This window comes from Cervus elaphus, chromosome 11, assembly GCF_910594005.1.
Source record: "Cervus elaphus chromosome 11, mCerEla1.1, whole genome shotgun sequence".
Taxonomy (NCBI): Eukaryota; Metazoa; Chordata; class Mammalia; order Artiodactyla; family Cervidae; genus Cervus; species Cervus elaphus.
In genome coordinates, this window is record NC_057825.1 from 88,646,683 (window position 1) to 88,669,080 (window position 22,398).

General features: G+C 41.5%; 1 protein-coding gene across 3 annotated transcripts in view; it reads left to right on the plus strand.

Moving 5' to 3' along the window:
* The first annotated feature begins 15,306 nt into the window (after nucleotides 1–15,306).
* Nucleotides 15,307–22,398, plus strand: part of XDH (xanthine dehydrogenase) — a 59,923-nt gene continuing 52,831 nt past the window's right edge. For 2 of the 3 annotated variants that reach the window (XM_043918318.1, XM_043918319.1), the window contains exons 1-2: nucleotides 15,310–15,698; nucleotides 20,723–20,780. In XM_043918318.1, the coding sequence (XP_043774253.1) occupies nucleotides 15,657–15,698; nucleotides 20,723–20,780 (100 nt within the window). In that variant the 5' untranslated portion in view covers nucleotides 15,310–15,656. Of the gene's footprint in view, nucleotides 15,699–20,722; nucleotides 20,781–22,398 lie in introns of all 3 variants that reach the window. The other variant, XM_043918320.1, reaches the window with a different exon arrangement.

Sequence of the window (22,398 nt, forward strand, 5' to 3'; positions counted from 1 at the left end):
CATCCTTAAAACAGTGTGAGGATGGGAACACTAAAGGCCGAGGATGTCAGAAGGAAACAAAATTGTGTTTGGCTCAGAAGCCCACAACCCTTGGTGGCCATGATTTACACATGCAGCTTTGCACATGGGTCAAACCAGAGCGCTGAGCCATGCCTCTTGCCTTTAACTAAAACCAGGTCCTTGCACTGTGTCATTCACTCATTCAGTCATTCATTCATTCAGTATTCTAAGAAGTTTCTTTCTTTCTGATTGATTATTCCATTTACCTGAGAGAGGCAGATTTGAGCTTATTTATAGAGAATTTGATCATTCTTAAGATTAATGAAAGACTCCATAGAGAAAAATTTAAAGTATTTCTTGAATAAATATTTCTTACCCTGCCCAGGCAGTGTTTTGCATGAACATATCTGTTTTTGGGGAACTTAATGTATGGGGTTGGCCAAAAGTTTTGCTCACATTTTCCTGTAAAATGGTGTGGAAAAATCCAAATGAACTTTTAGGCCAACCCAGTATTAGTGAATGTAATCCTGCATGCTAAAACAGACAACTCAGAAATCTCAGTGAGTAAAACTGATTTCCTGCTCCTAGAAAGTCAAATAAGCAATAAAGTAGAGGAGAGGAAATCTCAGATCATTGTATTTATTTAAGAACTTTGGCTTGAAATTCTGTTATGTTCATTGTGAGGCTTCCATGATTACCCTGGGCATTGACATTAGTGATCAGACAATGGAAGAAAAGATGGCAATCAGGACATTGTGAACATCACTTGCACCCATATTACATTAATCAGAACTCAATAATACAGCTTTATCCACATGAAAGGGGGCTGGGAAATGTTATTTCTGTCTGGCAACAGTTTCCCAGCAGAAACTCTCTATTACAGGAGGGCATGAATATTTCGTGGGGAAGTAGAATGCCTGCCACACTTATCTTCTATTAGGTGTGGGGAGATAGACAATAACATGTAACTGAGTATACTACATAGTATTTCAGATGATAAAAGGAAAATAAGTTAGGAGAGAGGAAAAGGGCTGCGAACAATTGTGAAAATAGTTTTCCCCAGTGGTACACATTTGGCCATATTGTCTACAGAGCATATGTGAGTTGGCCCATTAAAAGTAAGACCTCTCCTTCCTGAATTGTGCTGGAACATTTCAGACTGGAGAGACCCTACTTGGTGTCCAGACAAACCCACATTGTCATTGTCACAATGGCGATGAGATTAAAGTGTTTCTTGAAAGACATTATCAAAAAACATAGTAGATAAGGTAAGTTTAAATTTGCTTCTGGATCTTTTCTATTCTTTGAGCTTTTTGTTGGCAATATTGACTCAGGCTGAAGTTTAGAGGCCTTTAGTTTTGATTATGTATCCACTTTTGGGTAATACCACTTTGTTGATTCTAAAAGCAATCCACTTCCCAGATTTACACTGAAAATCAAGGGTTGATTTTTCTCGATAGTAAGAGAGTAATGTGGCCCTTATGCTGAAGAGTACTAGCTGGTTACCTAATATCAACAACAGAAGGTTGGTTGGAAAGAAGCTGGTGAGGGACTTTAAATGGTTCTGAGAAACCTGTATGCAGGTCAGGAAGCAACAGTTAGAACTGGACATGGGACAACAGACTGGTTCCAAGTAGGAAAAGGAGTACGCCAAGGCTGTATATTGTCACCCTGCTTATTTAACTTATATGCAGAGTACATCATGAGAAACGCTGGGCTGGAAGAAGCACAAGCTGGAATCAAGATTGCCGGGAGAAATATCAATAACCTCAGATATGCAGATGACACCACCCTTATGGTAGAAAGTGAAGAAGAACTAAAAAGCCTCTTGATGAAGGTGAAAGAGGAGAGTGAAAAAGTTGGCTTAAAGCTCAACATTCAGAAAACTAAGATCAGGGCATCTGGTCCCATCACTTCATGGAAAATAGATGGGGAAACAGTGGAAACAGTGTCAGAGTTTATTTTTTGGGCTCCAAAATCACTGCAGATGGTGATTGTAGTCATGAAATTAAAAGACGCCTACTCCTTGGAAGGAAAGTTATGACCAACCTAGATATAGCATATTAAAAAGCAGAGACATTACCTTGCCAACAAAGGTCTGTCTGGTCAAGGCTATGGTTTTTCCAGTGGTCATGTAAGGATGTGAGAGTTGGACTGTGAGCAATGCTGAGTACCGAAAATTTGATACTTTTGAACTGTGGTGTTGGTGAAGACTCTTGAGAGTCCCTTGGACTGCAAGGAGATCCAACCAGTCCATCCTAAAGGAGATCAGTCCTGGGTGTTCATTGGAAGGACTGATGCTGAAGCTGAAACTCCAATAATTTGGCCACCTCATGTGAAGAGTTGACTCATTGGAAAAGACCCTGATGCTGGGAGGGATTGGGGGCAGGAGGAGAAGGGGACGACAGAGGATGAGATGGCTGGATGGCATCACTGACTCAATGGACATGAGTTTGAGTAAACTCTGGGAGTTGGTGATGGACAGGGAGGCCTGGCGTGCTGCGTTTCATGGGGTCGCAAAGAGTTGGACACGAGGAATGACTGAACTGAACTGAACTGAACAATGTATGGAGTGAGGGGAGAAAGTTCCATGTTTGGCAAAAGGCAAAAAGCCTTAAACATTTCTGAAAGCTCAGTTCATTCCTTGCATTGTGGGCTTAATTCAATGAGCATTTACTGGTCCTTTTTATATGCCTGACCCTACGCTGGGCACCAACAATGTGGTAGTAAGTGGTTCTGCTTCTAATCTCAGGAGCTCACCATCTAGGCATGGGAAAATTCACCAATGAGAAGACTGGATTTCAGCTGGACAGAGAAGACCCATGAGCATTGTGCTAACAGTTTTGAGCTTAATGTTTCCTAGTTAGTGAAGAAGCATCAGAGAGGATTTCTCTGCTGGGTCGTGGGTGATAAGTGTTGAAACCGGTACTTGCTTACTATGAGACAGCTGGCAACTCAACTTATCAGACTTCTATTTTCTCTGTCTGGAAAGTGAAGATAATAATAACTTCCTGCTCTTCTGGGAGGACTTTCATAAGGATCTAAAGAAATCACATGGGAAAGAAATGCTATTCTGGTGAACTATTATTAGGGCTGATTAATAATCTAGACATGTGAGAGAACAAAGGAGGACTTGGGTGCTGGGCAGTGATGCTGTGAGAATATAGCAAAATCTTTCATCTAGAATGGACATATGTAGGAGGGAAATCAGTCTTAGTGAAAAAAAAACCACACACATAATGCACAACAACTTAGTGAAAAATAATATCAACAATGGAACTGATTTTTTTTTTTTTCAAGTAAAATTTGTTGTAAGTGAAGAAAGTGAACAGGGATCCTGGTTGGTACCAGGAAGATGCACATCTGGATTCAAAGAGAGGGAGTGAGCAGACCAGAGGCCCTGCTGCAGAGACAGGTTAAGGGCTGGCAGTGAGACATCTGCAGGGATCTGGGGATCTGCCAGTGCACAAGCTACCAGAGGATCAACTCAAAAACAGCCAAACTCTACAGCTGTTGACCCAACCAAGACCAAGCCTTCAGAGAACACGAGAGCACCTGGCCCTAAGGGAGCTCATGCTTCCAGAAATAATGATTTAGCTCTTAGAAGTATTTTCTCTCTTATGATTTCCTAAAATTGTTGTTACAAGAGGAAGAGGTTTGTGTCCAGGAGGCCTCAGAATTTATCTGACTTTTCTGTGGACTTTGGGACCTCACATGCCAATGCAATGCATATTATAAGTCAAGAAGTTCTTAGAAGGGTCTTCCTCAATGGCTCAGTGATAAAGAATCTGCCTTCAGTGCAGAAGACACAGGAGATAAGGATTCAATCCCTGGGTCGAGAAGATCCCCTGGAGGAGAAAATGGCAACCCACTCCAGTATTCCTGCCTGGAGAATCCCATGGACAGGAGGGCTATAGTCCACAGGGTCACAAAGAGTCAGAGATGACTGAGTGCCTTAACACACAGTCCTTAGGAAAATGGAGGGAATTAATGTAATGTAAGTTATAGTTGGCCTATTTCAAGACCATGAAATCCCATCATTCAGCCCAAATGTGAGAATTCATCCCAAAGTTGAAAGCATAAACAGAAGGCTTGTGGAACAAATGCTTATTTTAGACTGTTTCTCCCTAATTTATAGCATCTTGAAAAGCTGCAGAGAAAGACATGGTCACAAACATATTTTTTTAATTTAAAGTAATCATCCTAAGTCAAAGTGTGTGAAAGTTCTGTTAAATTTCAGTCTTATAGAAACTAGTTATTATAGAAATAAAATCTGAATGATAATCTGGTAAACCTTTTTTGAAAATCATATTCAGAGTTTCATAACAGTGAAATTTTATCTCTAGGTAAGAGAAGGAGGCTAACAATTGACTGAGTGGGAAGTGACCAAGCCCTATATAAAACTGTGCTGAAAACATGCTTCTTTGAATCAGTTCCTCACACAATCTTAGAAGCTGCCTCCCAGACTATAGTCCTCAGTTTGGCTTTTGAATAGAACTTTTCTATTCATATTGTAGGTTGACTATTGATGACTTCCTTTGACATCACTTTTTGTAGTCGACACGATATCAGAAAAACCCACCTGAGGTTAAATGGAGCCTATTTTGGACTAGCACCCAGTATCAAGCACAGACCCTTGAGCCCCTACCACCTCAGCTTCACAGCATTTTTCTGATATTTTGGTGAGTTCTTCCTGATATATGGACCTCCTTACCTTAAGTTTGATGTTCTGTGACTTTTATTCAAGTTGTCATCTTAAATATTGGACTTTTATTGTGGTATCTGTATACCTGGGAGGAACTGCTAGGCATGAAAAGACTAGAAGAAATTTTTGTTATATTTCCTAGGTGAAAAGAACTTGAGGGGGATTTGCAAACAATAAAAACCTAGGGACATCCCTGGTGATCTAGGGTTTGAGACTGCACACTTCTAATGCAAGGGACATGGGTTCGATCCCCAGTTGGGAAACTAGGATCCCATATGCCATGTGTGGGATTCAATTAATTTATTAAAAATAAATAAATATAATAAAATTATTTAAAGCTTCCGTGGAGGCTCAGATGGTAAAGAATCTGCCTATAACACAGGAAACCCTTGTTCGATCTCAGGGTTGGTAAATTCCCCTGGAGAAGGAAATGGCAACACACTCCGATATTCTTGCCTGAAGAATTTCATGGACATAGGAGCCTGGTGGGCTACAGTCCATGGTGTTGCAAGGAGTCGGATATGACTGAGTGACTAACAAACAAGAAGAAACTTTGGAGTGCTTTCCTAGGTGGGGAACTAGAGGTGATTCCTTATTCAGGGACCTAGTCCTAGACAGGAAAACTTTAGAGTGAAATGTGTTGGTTGACCTCTTTTTCCAATTTGGCTTAAAGTGGCAAGACTGGTATGTATATATTTTTAAGAGGCTATTTGAGACTGGGTCCATTCGAGCTCTCAAAAGAAAGCATACTAGTTCCTTTAAGCCCAGAGGCATACTTCAGTTCAGTTCAGTCACTCAGTTGTGCCCGACTCTTTGCGACCCCATGAATCACAGCACGCCAGGCCTCCCTGTCCATCACCAACTCCCAGAGTTTACTCAAACTCATGCCCATCGAGTCGGTGATGCCATCCAGCCATCTCATCCTCTGTCGTCCCCTTCTCCTCCTGCCCCCAATCCCTCCCAGCATCAGGGTCTCCAATGAGTCAACTCTTCGCATCAGGTGGCCAAAGTATTGGAGTTTCAGCTTCAGCATCAGTCCTTCCAATGAACACCCAGGACAGATCTCCTTCAGGATGGATTGGTTGGATCTCCTTGCAGTCCAAGGGATTCTCAAGAGTCTTCTCCAACATCACAGTTCAAAAGCATCAATTTTTTGGCACTCAGCTTTCCTCACAGTCCAACTCTCACATCCTTACATGACCACTGGAAAAACCATAGCCTTGACCAGACAGACCTTTGTTGGCAAAGTAATGTCTCTGTTTTTTAATATGCTATCCAGTTTGGTCATAACTTTCCTTCCAAGGAGTAAGTGTCTTTTAATTTCATGGCTGCAATCACCATCTGCAGTGATTTTGGAGTCAAAAAAATGAAGTCTGACACTGTTTCCACTGTCTCCCCATCTATTTTCCATGAAGTGGTGAAACCAGATGCCCTGATCTTAGTTTTCTGAATGTTGAGCTTTAAACCAACTTTTTCACTCTACTCTTTCACTTTCATCAAGAGGCTTTTCAGTTCCTCTTCACTTTCTGCCATAAGGGTGGTGTCATCTGCATATCTGAGGTTATTGATACTTCTCCTGGCAATCTTGACTCCAGCTTGTGCTTCCTCCAGCCCAGCGTTTCTCATGATGTACTCTGCATATAAGTTAAATAAGCAGGGTGACAATATACAGCCTTGGCGTACTCCTTTTCCTATTTGGAACCAGTCTGTTGTTCCATGTCCAGTTCTAACTGTTGCTTCCTGACCTGCATATAGGTTTCTGAAGAGGCGGGTCAGGTGGTCTGATATACCCATCCTTTTCAGAATTTTCCATAGTTTATTGTGATCCACACAGTCAAAGGCTTTGGCATAGTCAATAAAGCAGAAATAGATGATTTTCTGGAATTCTCTTGCTTTCTCGATGATCCAGCGGATGTTGGCAATTTGATCTCTGGTTCCTCTGCCTTTTCTAAATCCAGCTTGAACATCTAGAAGTTCATGGTTCACGTATTGCTGAAGCCTGGCTTGAAGAATTTTGAGCATTACTTTACTAGCGTGTGAGATGAGTGCGATTGTGCGGTAGTTTGAGCATTCTTTGGGATTTCCTTTCTTAGGGATTGGAATGAAAACTGACCTTTTCCTGTCCTGTGGCCACTGCTGAGTTTTCCAAATTTGCTGGCATATTGAGTGCAGCACTTTCACAGCAGTATCTTTCAAGATTTGAAATAGCTGAACTGGAATTCCATCACCTCCGTTCCGTTCATAGTGATGCTTTCTAAGGTCCACTTGACTTCACATTCCAGGATGTCTGGCTCTAGGTGAGTGATCACACCATTGTGATTATCTGGGTCATGAAGATCTTTTTTGTACAGTTCTTCTGTGTATTCTTGCCACCTCTTAATATCTTCTGCTTCTGTTAGGTCCATACTATTTCTGTCCTTTATCGAACCCATCTTTGTGTGAAATGTTCGCTTGGTATCTCATACTTAGGCAACTGATAACCTAGAGAAAGTGTCTGAGAATTGATCATCATAACGAGTAGTGGTCCCGTAGGGAACTCCACCATGACACTTCATATAATTTACAGTTCTCCTGGGAACACGTACATAAGAATTTGTCAGTAAGTGCTTTGAGCCCCCATAGAGGTTTCAGATAGCTGGCAGAAGAAACTGAAACGCAAAAGAGCTGCACTGACTTGAGGGTAACACCTTGAGGAGCTAAGCTCACAAGCAGCACCCTTCTGATCCACTACACTGTCTTTAGAAATTGTTCAAACCTTTTAAATAAAATGAATGTAAAAGGGGAACAGTACTTCCAAAGTCTACCATCTGCCAGATGGGCAGCCACTAGAACTCTGTCTGAGCTCATGTACAGTTGGTCCTGAACCATTACTATCAAGTACTTATCTGGTCCTAAAATGACAATTATGGGAGTTCTTCTGACATTCTGAAACTGGTTTTTATATATGTAGCTAGAAAATAAAGCTGGATTGATAAAACATCTTTGAAAGATTCTGACTTGGAGGGAACAAAATTATTTCTAGGAGAAAGCTTGAAGTTTTAAATTTTACCATGCCCCTGAAATGTAAGCATAGCCTACATCTCCTGAGACTATGCCCTTGGTTTAATCAGTAGAACCTAAAACCTAAACAAAAAAAAGAGAAAAGAGGCCCTTTCAAACTCCAGTAGAAAAACTATGAGATCTCTCTGTATCTGGATGTACATATGTCTGTGTGTATGTTATAGACATGATATGTTCCTACCTTCAGATGGTATTATCAAAATTAAATTTTAAAAGTTCTGTATTTAAATAGCTTAAACAAGTAAGTTTTTATATAAATTCTCAGAAATAGAAATTTACTGAAAGGAATTTTGGGTTCACGTGATGTGGGAAATATTCTGTATTAAATTAATATTCAGTATTAAAGTTAGCTTCAGTTATTGGTATAACTAATACAGACAGGTCTTTACAAGTCATCAACAATAGAATAATACTTTAATTGTACCTGGGTTTATGAAAGTCAATAAACTCATGTTATCTCTGTTAGAAAAATTTTCAACAAGAAAATTAACTTGGCATGATGATACTTTCATAAGTAATAAAACAGATAGAGATAGATGGATTTTAGGTAGATTCTTTAAGACTAACTATGTTTTATGGTAAGTTTGCTTAAAAATAGTTTATCAAAAAAAATAGTTTCTCCAGATTTTTGTTGAAATCTTTACTTGAAACTAGGGTTTTGCTAAATTAAGGATGGGAATTCATCTAATGTCTATATTGTTTTTAATAAATGCTGAAACATTAATTGCTAAGCAAGTCTATGTTTACCTACTCTTGTCTTTTATTAGAGAAAAGCTAAAGATGTTTGGTTTATTGCAAAGACATCTTATACCGCATTGAGAGAAATTATGTTGTGAAAATATGCATGTTTCTAGAAGTTATGGAATATGTATGTAAGCATGCCAATCAGGAAATGCTAATAAAACAGACAACTTGCAATGATTGGTTCTTGGTTTTTGCTAGAGATTAAGAACTGAACTGAACTGAAGGCTCTTAAGGGTTAAAAATAGTTTTTTTAATATATATGTATATATGTATATATATGTATATATATATGCATACATATAATTAAACCTACTAGAAATAGTAAGAGAAATATTTCAATATTCAAGGAAATTAGGATGTGATTCCAATAAAAGAAGATATGAGGATATGAAAATGCATTTTCTTAAGGTAAAAAGAAAGTGATTTTGTCCTAAATCTGGTTATTTCTAAATGAGAAAGAAGATAGTCAGATTTGGATATGGTAAATTGTGGAAGGTTTGTGGAAGAGGTGACCTGAGAAAAGGTAGTGGTCAGGACTAGAATTTGGTTTTCTCTGTTAGGAGGACAAAGGTTTCTCAGAATATTGATCTGTTTTGATAATGGATTGTGAAAGGTCCTTTTTAAAAAAATACATTTTAAGCAATCTGTTGTCTTTCTGTGTTTGCTTTTGAAATATTTTATTGACACTTTGGTTAATGACTAAATATTTTTTCATAGTGACTCATTTGATTAAATGTTTTAAAAAACCTTTTTGATATTTTGAAAAAATTTCCCATATTTAAATTCTAAATGAAGTCTTTTGATTTAGAACTAACTTTGAGATATTTTTCTCTCCTTATGGAAAGAGACTTATCAACTAATCCGGCATGTTGTCATGGGAAGCACTGTCAAATTAAAAGTAACATTCAGCCTTCTTTATGTAGTTACTGTCTATATAAATATGAGAAATAAGTGTCTCAGAAATTTTTATGTGAAATTCCTGGAAGTCTTAAATGTCCTGACATGAAATGTTATCTGTCATCAAAATTGAGTCTACACTAAATAAGGAAATGGCAACCCGCTCCAGCACTCTTTCCTGGAGAATCCCATGGACAGCGAAGCCTGACGGGCTACAGTCCATGGGGTCACAAAGACTGAAGTCATGACTGAAGCGACTTTCATTTTCACAAAGTGACTGAACTCGACCATCAGGGAAATGCCCAGTTTGCTCACATATGAAGGCAACAGTAAAAGAATCTGTAAAGATTATTTTATGTATAGATAAAGTCCATGCTACTGCTGCAAAAATTAACCCTTCTTTGTCAGACTTTTTTGGGCTCCAAAATCACTGTAGATGGTGACTGCAGCCATGAAATTAAAAGACGCTTACTCCTTGGAAGGAAAGTTATGACCAACCTAGACAGCATATTAAAAAGCAGAGACATTACTCTGTCAACAAGGGTCTGTCTAGTCAAGGCTATGGTTTTTCCAGTAGTCATGTATGGATGTGAGAGTTGGACTATAAAGAAAGCTGAGCGCCAAAGAAGTGATGCTTTTGAACTATGGTGTTGGAGAAGACTCTTGAGAGTCCCTTGGACTGCAAGGATATCCAACCAGTCCATCCTAAAGGAGATCAGCCCTGGGTGTTTATTGGAAGGACTGATGTTGAAGCTGAAACTCCAATATTTTGTCTACCTGATGCGAAGCGCTGACTCATTGGAAAAGACCCTGATGCTCGGAAAGATTGAAGGCAGGGGGAGAAAGGGACGACCGAGGATGAGATGGTTAGATGGCTTCACCAACTCAATGGACATGAGTTTGAGTAAACTCCGGGAGTTGGTGATGGACAGGGAGGCCTGGCATGCTGCGGTTCATGGGGTCGCAAAGAGTCGGACACGACTGAGCGACTGAACTGAACTGTCAGACTTTTGCCATTCTGATATCCTTGTAACATGGCAACAGTCTGCTCCTAAATCAGAGGAGTTAAGATGAGTGAGGAATAGCTGTAAATTAAATAGTTGGGCCTTGGGAAACTCAAGTTGACTGCTTGGCTCTTCCTGGATTCCTTGCAAACTCCACTTTTCTTTTGATGGATTAGAACTTTTCCTTACAGCAAGGCTGATGCCCTCACAACGACAAAGGAACTGCTGGAAAATAAATGTAATTTCTACTTGGGGTATATCTTCCACAGTCTCCCTGGGCAAATTATATGAGCCTTAACAAAAACCTTGCAAACTTCTTGAGATGATCACTGACATTATCACCTTCCATCATCAGGCAAGAGTAATAAAACTAAAGGAAAAATTGGGTTTAAGCAAAACAAGAATTACTTATATGGGTTGACTGAACTGATAAATATAATAATAATTTTAGTGATTTTTTTAATCTGAAATATTACTGGCTTTTTATCTTTCTTTTTTGGATATTAGGAAACATTTCCCCTAAGCTAATTATGAAAGTGAAAGTCACTCAGTCGTGTCCGACTCTTTGTGACTCCATGTACTATACAATCCGTGGAATTCTCCAGGACAGAATACTGGAGTGGGTAGCCTTTCCCTTCTCCAGGGGATCATCCCAACCCAGGGATCGAACCCAGGTCTTCCGCATTGCAAGTGGACTCTTTACCAGCTGAGCCACAAGGGAAGCCCAAGAATAATGGAGTGGGTAGCCTATCCCTTCTCCAGCAGATCTTCCTGACCCAGGAATCACACTGGGGTCTCCTGCATTGCAGGCAGATTCTTTAACAACTGAACTATCAGGGAAGCCCAAGCTAATTATGACTTAACACCAATTTGGTAAATTAAACCTTCACCGGAATAAAAACTTTTATCTTTCCTCTCTACCTGTTTCCACCAGAATTTGGAGTATTCTTAAGTTTATGGTAATAGTTATTCGCATGAGTTTAATAAGAATTTTTTCTCCTTATGTTGATTGTTGTTGTTTAGTCGCCATGCCTGACTCTCTGCGAACCCATGGACGGCAGCACGTCAGCCTTCCCTGTCCTTCACTATCTCCCAGAGTTTGCTCGAACTCATGTCCACTGAGTCAGTGATGTCATCCAACCATCTCATCCTCTGTCACCCTCTTCTCCTCTTGCCCTCAATCTTTCCCAGCATCAGGGTCTTTTCCAATGAATCAGCTCTTTGCATCAGGTGGCCAAAGTATTGGAGCTTCAGCTTCAGCACCAGTACTTCAATGAATATTCAGGGTTGATTTCCTTTAGGATTGACTGGTTTGATTTCCTTGCTGTCCAAGGGACTCTCAAGAGTCTTCTCCAGCACCATAGTTCAAAAGGGTCAGTTCTTCAGCACTCAGCCTTCTTTATGGTCCAGCTCTCACATCTGTACATGACTACTGGAGAAACCATAGCTTTGACTATATGGGCCTTTGCTGGTAAAGTGATGTCTCTGCTTTTTAATACACTGTCTAGATTTGTCATAGCTTCCCTACCAAGGAGCAAGCATGTTTTAATTTCATGGCTGCAGTCACCATCCACAGTGATTTTGGAGTCCAAGAAAATAAAATTTGTCATTGTTTACACTTTTTCCCCATCTATTTTCTATGAAGTGATGGGACTGGATGCCATGATCTTTGTTTTTTGAATGTTAAGTTTTAAGCCAGTTTTTTCACTCTCCTCTTTCACCTTCATCAAGAGGCTCTTTAGCTCCTCTTTGCTTTCTGCCATTAAAGTGGTATCATCTGCATATCTGAAGTTGTTGATATTATATTAATAGCAAGACACAATTGGAAACACTGGCGATATTACCATGGCTTTGACAGAAATGTCATATTTGGGAATATACGTGAAATAAAGTATGCCTTAATTAACAAACATCTTAAAGAGAATAACCTGTGTATATTATGCCAGCTACTCTCAAATATTAAATGCCATACATATAACTTTTGGAAAACCTGCAAAAAAAAAAAAAATCCATGTCTTAATACTGTGTTCAGAAAACTTCCAGTTAACAAAGCTGTCAGTGAGATTGTTTGTGCTCCCTGGAGTTTCATCTTTGCATGTGGCGTTAGAATTGGCCCACCTTCTCAGAGGTCAGCACATAAATGTCTTTATGGTAAATAAAATCATTATGTTGACAGGTACATAATGCTACCCCATTGTCTCTGTAGAAGGCAACAGATGAACCTTCTTTCTCTTTTCATTATGGAGTCATGAGATCCATTTTAGCAGAATACCAAGATACCTGGTGGCAAAGTCTTTGGGGAATCTTGATTCTTTGTGCAGAAGTATATGTAAACAGAGAGATGATTAGAAATCTATCAGTCGCTTTTGGTGAAATGGCAGAGGACAGTGCAAATAGCGTTAGAGCACAACAGACATCCCTCAACCACTTAGTCCAAGCAGTATTGGATAACAGGGCTGCCTTAGATTTTTTTGCTGGCTAAACAAAGAGATGTTTGTGCCATTGGTCACATTTCTTGTTGCACTCATATCAACACCTGAGGAAAAGTAGGTTATACACTTAGAAAAAAAAATTTCAAAAAAGCTAAAAGAAGTATGGGGAACAGACCCTTTAAATAATCTGGTTGGAGTTCATCAGTAATAGGCAATTTTTTTCAGCTTGTTTTACAGAGGATTACCGTCATCACAGTATGTGTTATTATTCTTTTCCTAGCTGTCAAGGTGCACGTGATATGTATTACTCTTTGCCCTAAGCTGACTGCTAAAAGCACATGTACAATGTTGGAGCAACAATTTGATGTAATTGATAATATAACTTATAAAATGTTTACCCATCATCATATACCTCTGCGTTTCCTTTGTTCCATTAATTAATTACCTCCCCCATAATGAAAATAATTGGGCTTCCCTGGTGGCTCAGACGGTAAAGAATCCACCTGCAATGCGGGAGACCTAGGTTCAATCCCTGGGTTGGGAAGATCCCCTGGAGAAGGGAATGACTACCCACTCCAGTATTCTGGCCTGGAGAATTCCATGGACAGAGGAGCCTGGCAGGCTACAGTCCATGGAGCTGCAGTCATGACTGAGAGACTTTCACTTTCACTTTCAATGAGAATAATTAGACAACTCTTTTCCTGCAAAAAATAAAAGGAGAGGAAGTCCTAGCACTGAGAGACCTGTGGGTAGGGAGCAACCACTCTGGCATCAAGGGACAAATATTTTGGTCATCACTGCTTTCTTTTCAAAGATTTTGTTCGATCAGAAAAGGGAAATGATGGTGGAAATATTCACATATTGAGGCATGAGGAAGTCATTCTGGCTTATCCATGAATTAAATTAAACTTTATCCTAACTAGGACAGCCTGTTTTGTGACCTATTAAACATATGTTGTACATCTGCTTTAACAATAAAGAAAAAATTGGTCTGCATTGACCAGAGTGAAACTGTCCATTTAAATGCCTCCCTTCCTAGGACACCAGTGCTGGTGATCCTTGGATGATAAGCCTTCTTTACCAGGTACCAGGGCTTTCCTGACTCCCTGTGTATGTGCTGACCTGTCTTTTTTGAAACTATGAAGAAATGTACTCTTGTCATGTTAGATTTTTTTTTTTTTTTCTTTCTGACAAGATACAAAACTTCCAAAAACCGTGCTTTTCTGGAACGGTTTTTCAGAACTATTGGAGAGACTGCTTCCTGAACTGTAGTCCTCAGTTTGGCTCAAATAAAACTCTCTTTTATTATTATTATTGTTGTTATTGTCATCATTATTATTATAGATTGATTATTGATTATTGATTATTTCTGTCACCAAGACATATCCCCAGGCATTGCCAAAAGGCTCCTGGGATGGGCATCATGTCTTCCCGGGTAAGAACTACTGTTTTATGTTGACCAATCATCCTAGTTTGCCCTGGACTGAGATATGTCAAGACTTTAGTGCTAAAATCAAGACATCTGGAGGCAAACTGGAATGATCAGCCACCCAACAAGTGGAATTTCATCTCCTGCTTAAATGGAGGCTGTTGTGAGAGGGGCGTTGGTTGATCTCGTGGTGGTTGTCCTGCCAGTCTTCTGTTTCTCTAAGTTATTTCTGTACCAAACACATCTGCTTTTCTCCCTCCTTGTATCCTTCAAGGGATATAGGGGAAATGACCTACCTCAGAGAGGCTGGCTGAGTAGAAGACCAGAGAGAATGCTGTTGAGTATGTGCATGTGTCAGAGAGAGAGAGAGAGACAGAGCTGGGAGGGGCATTGGGGTGCTGGGCTTTAGAACCCATTGGTGGTGTCAGGTAGGTGATATGTATGTGTGTTTATACCAGTAGTTAATGGAGACTGGATGGGGAAGGTTTTCAGCTCGGTATTAATTCTGCCTATGACTATGAGATAGGCACATTTTATTTGGTGCAGTATTTTAAAATATGTTTATGAGTTATTCTGACAGTTTACTCCATGGTGTTTCACTGAGAGAAACAAAAGGAAAACCTCAAAAATGGCTTGTTATGAGGATTATTTTTATTGTGCTGTGGAGAATACGTTTACAACAGAAAAAAAAAAATTAGGTTGTTTGCCAATTTACAAAGCACTTCCCAAGTACGTCATCTATCCCTCAGCCTTTTGCTCTTGATGTCATTCATTTGCCCATTTACAGATGAAAATCAATGAGTTCTGAAAGTGAGAAGAGACAAGCTGGAGTCAAAGGCCAGAGTTTGCATCTGAAGCACTGGACTCTGCCTCTTGTGGCTCCAGACTCCTCCAGGCTCTGGGAGAATGAGTCCTGCATGTTAAGTGCTGAGTCTGGGTCTCTATAAGTAAATGGTGAGATGACAAGTGTGGACTTGGAGGATGTGATTCATCTCTATTGCTATGACTGCGACTATGACCATGGCCCGTCCCCCTTCTATGTCTTCAAGTAGGGGATGAAGCAGGTTCCATGAGGGTGATGCCTAGGACACACAGCCATCTAGCACCAAGGCTATATCCACCGTGTCTTCCTCTGTGCTCTCGGACACAAGTGTTGGGGGTGTGATTTGCTCTGTATGGCTGTTTGCATTTTCCTTGATTGTGTAAACTGGTGGCTTGTGCCAAGAACTCTCTGTGCCCCGAAGCTCTAAGCTTGGTCCGTCCCATTGGCTGACTTCATTTCTCTTTTGGGGGAGGTGTATTTGTCAAGTTGCAGGGCAGTGATAACTGGCAGTACCTTTCGGGCGTGAGGTACCTGGAGTTCGGGGACAACCAACCCATTGACAATGACAGCAGATGAATTGGTTTTCTTTGTGAATGGCAAAAAGGTAAGCAGAAGCTGACTTTTCCTCTGGTTTCCCTGATCCCTGGGAGGGATGTTTGTCTTCTCTATTTTGGGTTCTCGCTCACTTGTTCGCCTTCTCTCTCTTCCTTCAGAGCTATTCCTGAATTTGGGGTATTACTGGTGAGAGAAGACCTTCTCAGGTCTAGAACCCAGTTGAGATCCCCATGGGGCAGAGGAACGATGGGGAGGGAAGAGAGAAGAAGGGTATATGTGAGCACTCACCTCCCCCGCGCTCCCAGCCTGTAGAGATGCTGGCACCAAGCTGAGAAAGGTAGACAGGGTTCTTGGTGAGATTGGAGGTCACCCACCCCACCTCTATTTTGGTGTTTAATCAAAAGTATCCTAAGGCTTTTGTTGCTCTCTTTACTGAGAAAAGGAACAAGAATGTGTTTTCTTGCTAATCTCAGGATATAACGTGTACACAGGTTTGATTCTGAAATTTTATCCATATCAATGTAACAGCTAACTTGCATGAGGACATATCCTGACATCTTGTGGCAAGTCACAATTCTTGTTTCCTAAAGGGCATGGGTCCCCCCCCACCCCACTCTTGGTTATATGTATAAATAGTGCAAACCTCTTACTTTGATAAAAATTGCCCACTTGGATCAACTTCACTGGTGTTCATAGGAACCTAGGAAAAGTGGGGTTGGAATGGGGCAGAGGAGAGTCTTATGATATGGGTACCAGTCCTTGCAGCACCAGAGGGGTAAGAATCTTTGCAGATTTTAATGCAGGTGAAGGGAGAGAGCTGTAAGCACATCACATTGTCTCCGTTGTCCACTTGCCCTCCCTCCACCGGTGCTGAGGTGCTCGCTTCAGCTCCCGGATTGTGAATGAAATGGACAGTAAAAGAGTAGCTGTGGTTGCACATTGTGAATGGCCATGTGGATTTTATGAGTGAGGACCAAACCCAGGAGTCAGAGCAATTTTGTTTTGCAATATTGGCAATTTTAAGTTGAGAAGCTAGGCGACTTTGGAGGAAGTTTTCAAGAATTAAAATGCAGCTAGTGCTTAAATTGTCAGGGTGTGTTTGGGTGACTCCCAGGGGAATGCTGTGAGCTGTTGCAATGTAAGGGGCTTCCAAGGAGGTCAGATTCGATTTCAGTGGTATCAGCGAGTGCTCCTGGGGAAGGAGGTCACCCGTGCTCTTCCAGGTGCAGAGTGGTTTCTCTGTGTTGACTTCCTTTCAGCAAACTAAGACGTAGGGCAAAGCTTCCACGTTGGTGGTTGTAAGATTTCTGCAGCCAAGAATTCCAACAACGCTGTCACATGCAGCAGTTACATTGGAGAGATTTAAGAAACAGTTGCTGAATAGGTTTTCTTCACATATTACTTACACAGAGGCATCTTCTGTGGCATTTTTGTAAGTGATTTTTGTAATGGGTGAGCAGCTGGATTCAGTGACTTAATTCAAAGGTTTGATTATTTATGAAGCCATCAATTCACGTGTGACAGTGCAAGGTTCTTTCTTTGGGGATGGTTGCTGTGATGCACCGAATCTAGAAAGCAGCATTTCAAGGTCAGTCTGGTTTGTTGAAAGTTGTTTCCCTGTGTATTTTATTTTCACCTTAGGAAAGCAATTTAAAATTTTTTAGATGATATTATCGCATCAAACCCTACCATCTCTTGAAACTTCCACTACCGTTAAGTTTCTGTGATGAATACTGGCGCATTTAATTTTGTAAATGTGGACTTTTGAGAATCTGCTGGAAAGGTGGTGAGGCAAGGTGAGGAGTGATGAGGTGAAAACAGTGCTGTAAAAATTGGACCAAGCAAGGAATTCCCAGTCAAATAGAGGCAGATGTTTCTTCCCAATTCTATTCCCAAGATGTTCTAGATCTTTCTTTACTAGACATTGTGCAAGGAGGTTACCAAAGAAGCTGATGGAACTTGCTGACTCACTCTTAAATATGCACTTCCTCCTCTTCCTATTTCAGACCACTGTCTAGGACTCCTGTCTTCCCTTGCTGTGACCCTGGAGAGGGTGTAAGATACAAATGATCAAATACCTCCAGAGCCTTCTGTGGTGGTGACAGGCCTTGGTGACTATGGCTTCCACTTCCTCTGATTTAAAGTCAGAGTCAAAAGGAAAGAGTTGCCCAGTATTTTGGTATCACTGTAGTGATCATGCTTTTGGCTGTTTTCCTTTTTTTTTTTTTTTTTAATGTATTTTTAATAGGAGGATAATTGCTTTACAAAGTTGTGCTGGTTTCTGCTATATGACAATGTGAATCAGCTCTAAGCATACATATATCCCCTCCTTCCTAAGCTTCTCTCCCAACCGCCATCCCCCCCCTCTAGGTCATCACAGAGCACTGAGCTGAGCTCCCTGCGCTGTACATCCGCTTCCCACTAGCTATCTCCCTTACACACGGTGGTGCATCCATGTCCGTGTTACCGTCTCGATTGGTCCCACCCTCCCCTTCCTCCGCTGTGTCCACAAGCCCATTCTCTACGTCTGCATCTCTGCTCCTGGTGGTCGGGGTGGGGGTGGGGGGTTGGTGCTGGATTCTTGTTATTCAAACAGTCCCTCTCCGGTTAGTGGAGATGTTGACCCCTGGAGAAGTCTGGAAAATTCTGCATGGAGGGTACAGCTGAAAGTGTCCAGGAGTGACGCCCACGAGAAGCAGCAGTCAGTGATAATTCAAAACTCAGTCACGTACCCACCTACCCCCCTTGTTATCAACATTTACAAGCTCCTCCCAGGCCTGAGGCTGTGGGACACACATGCATGAAAGGAACACAATCTCCAAGACCAGGCATTTACCATTTGGGAGCTAATGAACGGGTTGGCAAAGTGGATTGTGATCAGGTAAATTACCATATTCCAAAATGTATTTCAAAGACAAGTATCCCCACAAGATGCTCTTTTTAGATATTCTTATACCACTTTGTTGGCACATTGTAGGTGCCCAATTAATGTGGAAAGGATGAATGGATGGATATTAAAACCCTGAGAAATCCTCTACTAAAGAAATTTACTTTTCAAACTTTGAACTTTAAAAGTTAAACTTCTAAGGAAGTTGCAAGAAGAATACAAAGAAATGCTTGCTAAATGAATGCCAGCAAAATGATATATAGGTACATAGATATATAGATTTTTAAGTACATAATTTTATATATTTAAATATGTAATTGGAATGAACATATAAAGTATAAAATTTTATTTATGAACAATTGAAGATGAATTTCAGATATCATACTTTTTTCTCCCTTAAACTAAGAATAAGGGTATTCTTACATAGCCACAATCTATTTATAAAAATCAGGAAATCTAGTGTTACTATATCATTATTATCTAATCTCTAGACTTTATGCAGCATTATTCCAATTTTCCTAAAAATATAATTTATAGCTTTTTCTCCACAACCCCAGGACCCAGGATCATGCCTTTCACTTAGTTCTCAAGTCTGTTTTTGTTGTTGTTATTGCTCAGTCACTAACTCATCTCCAGCTCTTTGTGACCTTATGGACTGCACATGCCAGGCTCCTCTGTTCACCACTATGTCCCAGAGTTTGCTCAAGTTCATGTCCATTGAGTTGCTGATGCCATCCAACCGCTGTCTCATCTTCTGTCACCCCCTTCTCGTCATGCCCTCAATCTTTCCCAGCATCAGGCTCTTTTCCAATGAGTTGGCACATTGACGGCGGTTGGGAGAGAGGCTCAAGAAGGAGGGGATGTGTGTATCAGGTGGCCAAAGTATTGGAGCTTCATCTTCAGCATCAGCCCTGCCAACGATTGTTCAGGGTTGGTTTCCTTTAGGCTTGACTGGTTTAATCTCCTTGCTGTTCAAGGGACTCTCAAGAGCCTTCTCCAGCACCACAGTTCAAAAGCGTCGATTCTTTGGCACTCAGCCTCCTTTATGGTCCCACTCTCACATTTATACATGGCTACTGGAAAAAACGTAGCTTTGACTGTATGGACTTTTGTCAGCAAAGTGATGTCTCTGCTTTTTAATACTGTCTAGGTTTATCATAGCTTTTCTTCCAAGGAGCAAGCGTCATTCAATTTCAGATACCTTCTCCTCCTAATTCAGGAACATGTGGGACTCCTAGTACAGGTTTCTCTAAAGAAATTCTTATCACACGTCTGTGTGTGTGTGTGTGTGTGTATGTATGCTAAGTCACTTCAGTCATGTCTGACTCTTTGTGACCCTATGAACTGTAGCATCCCAGGCTCCTCTGTCCATGGGATTCTCCAGCCAAGAATACTAGAGTGGGTTGCCATGCCCCCCTCCAGGGGATCTTCCTGACCCAGGGATTGAACCCTCATCTCTTATGTCTCCTGCATTGGCAGGCAGGTTCTTTACCACTAGCGCCACCTGGGAAGCCCCTTATGACACATGCTCTCCCCTTACTCACCCCAATCATCCAAACCCTATTGTGCTTGATGATGCAAGAGGAGAAGTGAAACAGATTTTTACGGATTTCCTTCTATGATTTCCATCAGGACCTGGCACTGAACTTTGTAAGACAAACTTTCCATCTTATTGAACATTCTGTTCATGGGCCTTTGGTTTGAGACTTTTCCTCCATTTCTAACCTGTGTTAGTGTTGTTCATTGTGATAACCCAACTCACAGTACTCTGCTATGATCACAGGCCGACCAACTGGCCGCCTACTGCCTAAGAGTCTACTCTCCAGGAGACAAAGCCAGAGGTCTGTCCCTGGCATACACAGATGTTATCCAGCAGCTGGAAATGAAATGACATGCTTAACTCAAAGGGGACTTTGCCTTGATCAGCCCAGTATGGTAGGTGCCACACCTACATGCCCTGTCATGGGTCCAGAGCTGAGCATGAATGCAGAATTTTAGAATTGCAGGGTGTTAGCTTGCACACAATTTGGCTTGCAGCTAATATGTTCATCTTATGGAATGGTCAAGAAAAATACCTTCATTTTCATGATATGTTTAACACACCTCCATTAACTCTGCAAATTCTTGGGTGAGACAATGGCTAAGTATATATTTGATATAGTTTTCTTTTGTGTTTGTTTTTATAGGTGGTGGAGAAAAATGCAGATCCAGAAACAACCCTTTTGGCCTACCTGAGAAGAAAGTGTATCCTGACTTTGGAGTGGGGATGAGGGAGAGGGGCCACGGGGGACTCATTCTCTGGGCCTTAGGCCATTTGCTAGTAACTGGTCTGGAGGCCATGGAGTACAGAGAAGAGCGCTGGATTAGGGCTCTGGATCTCTGCATTTTAGCCGCAACTCTGTCACTTGGCAGCTGTCTGACCCTGGGAAGTCATTTGAACTCTGTGGGTCTGAATTTCTCAGCTGCCAAATAAGAATGTTGTCCCAGATATTCTTCAAGGTCTCTTGCATTTAAGACTCCAGTAATGCTGAGATTTAATCTTGGGCCTGTAAAACAAACAGCTCCAAAAGGCGCTCCTTAGCCCTGACCAGCTTCATGGCCTTTCCCTTCCCCACCAGGAAGAATGTGTGGGGGGTGGGAGCCTGCCTCAGCAGACCTTTGTTAATACAGGAATGGGCTTCCCATGGAGGCTTTCAAGCTCTGCAAAGTGAAAGGGAAAGTCAGAGGAGGGGGTATTCTGGGGGAAAGGGATGCCTGAGGTGAGAATCCTGTAGGGGCACCATCCACTGTGGTAATGGCAGGTGCTGGGAAGCATGGGGTGGGGGACTCCTGTGGGGTAGGGTGTTGCTCTGCCCCCAGCGTGGGGAGGGCTTCTGTAAGATCCTGCATCCCTTTTGTTCTTTCATAGTAGGAAAGGATTCTGAGACCCTGGAACAAGAACAACAGTAAAGATAATAGGAGCTAACATCTAATGGGCACTGACCATGTGCAGGCAGAGTTCAGGAGATTTGTGTAGGCTGTCTCACTGACTCCACCGCGATCCCTTTGACAGAGGAGGAAGTGAGGCTGGGTGTGTTCAGGCACCTGCCTCCCCCACCTCACGTATTCTGCACACGTGCTGGGAGGCCTGGACTGAAGCCCAGCACCATGGTCTGAAACTCCCACCCACCACTGGAAACTTTCTAGGGGTCTGCTGTAGAGTGATGCCCATCCTGACCTCTGTCAACAAACCCCTGAGGCTCCCAGAGGTGGGGATGTCTTGTAGCTCTTTCCAGTGATGTATTTTGGAACAACAAAAAGATGTCTCAACACCCACAGAAGCCAGCCTGGAATCCATGGCCTTCCCTCTCGATTTTTCACCTCCTATCAGAGAGTGGCTGGCTCTAGTGTACTTTGTCCTGGATTTTTGACCTGGAGAGGGAAGGTCTGGAGGTTCACAGCTCATGGACCTGATGGTGTTTTTGTAGAGGCAGAGTCACTCAGTAGGATCAAGGAACTGCATGAAACTCCATTTCCAACCCATCTACGTAGGCAGCTAGGGAAGAGAGGCTCATTATTAGATTGTTAGCATCAATTTTTGGTTTTCTAATACGGTTGTGAAGACCCAGCAGGCTAAGAAGTTCCTGATCATAGCATTGGTTGGTTTAAATGCCAATTCTCAAATAAAATCCAACCCTGAAAGATGGCTTCATGTAAATATGAAGTCCTCGTGGCTTCTTGCTGCCTGTGTTGAGAGTTTATTTGTCAGAGTTCCAGGCAAGAGAGAAGACTCCAAACTTGACTTCTACCTTGGCTTCCAGAAAGATCCCCAGGCTAGCAGAAGACCTCTAGACTACTTTGGGCTGCTTCCTTTCATCCTCAT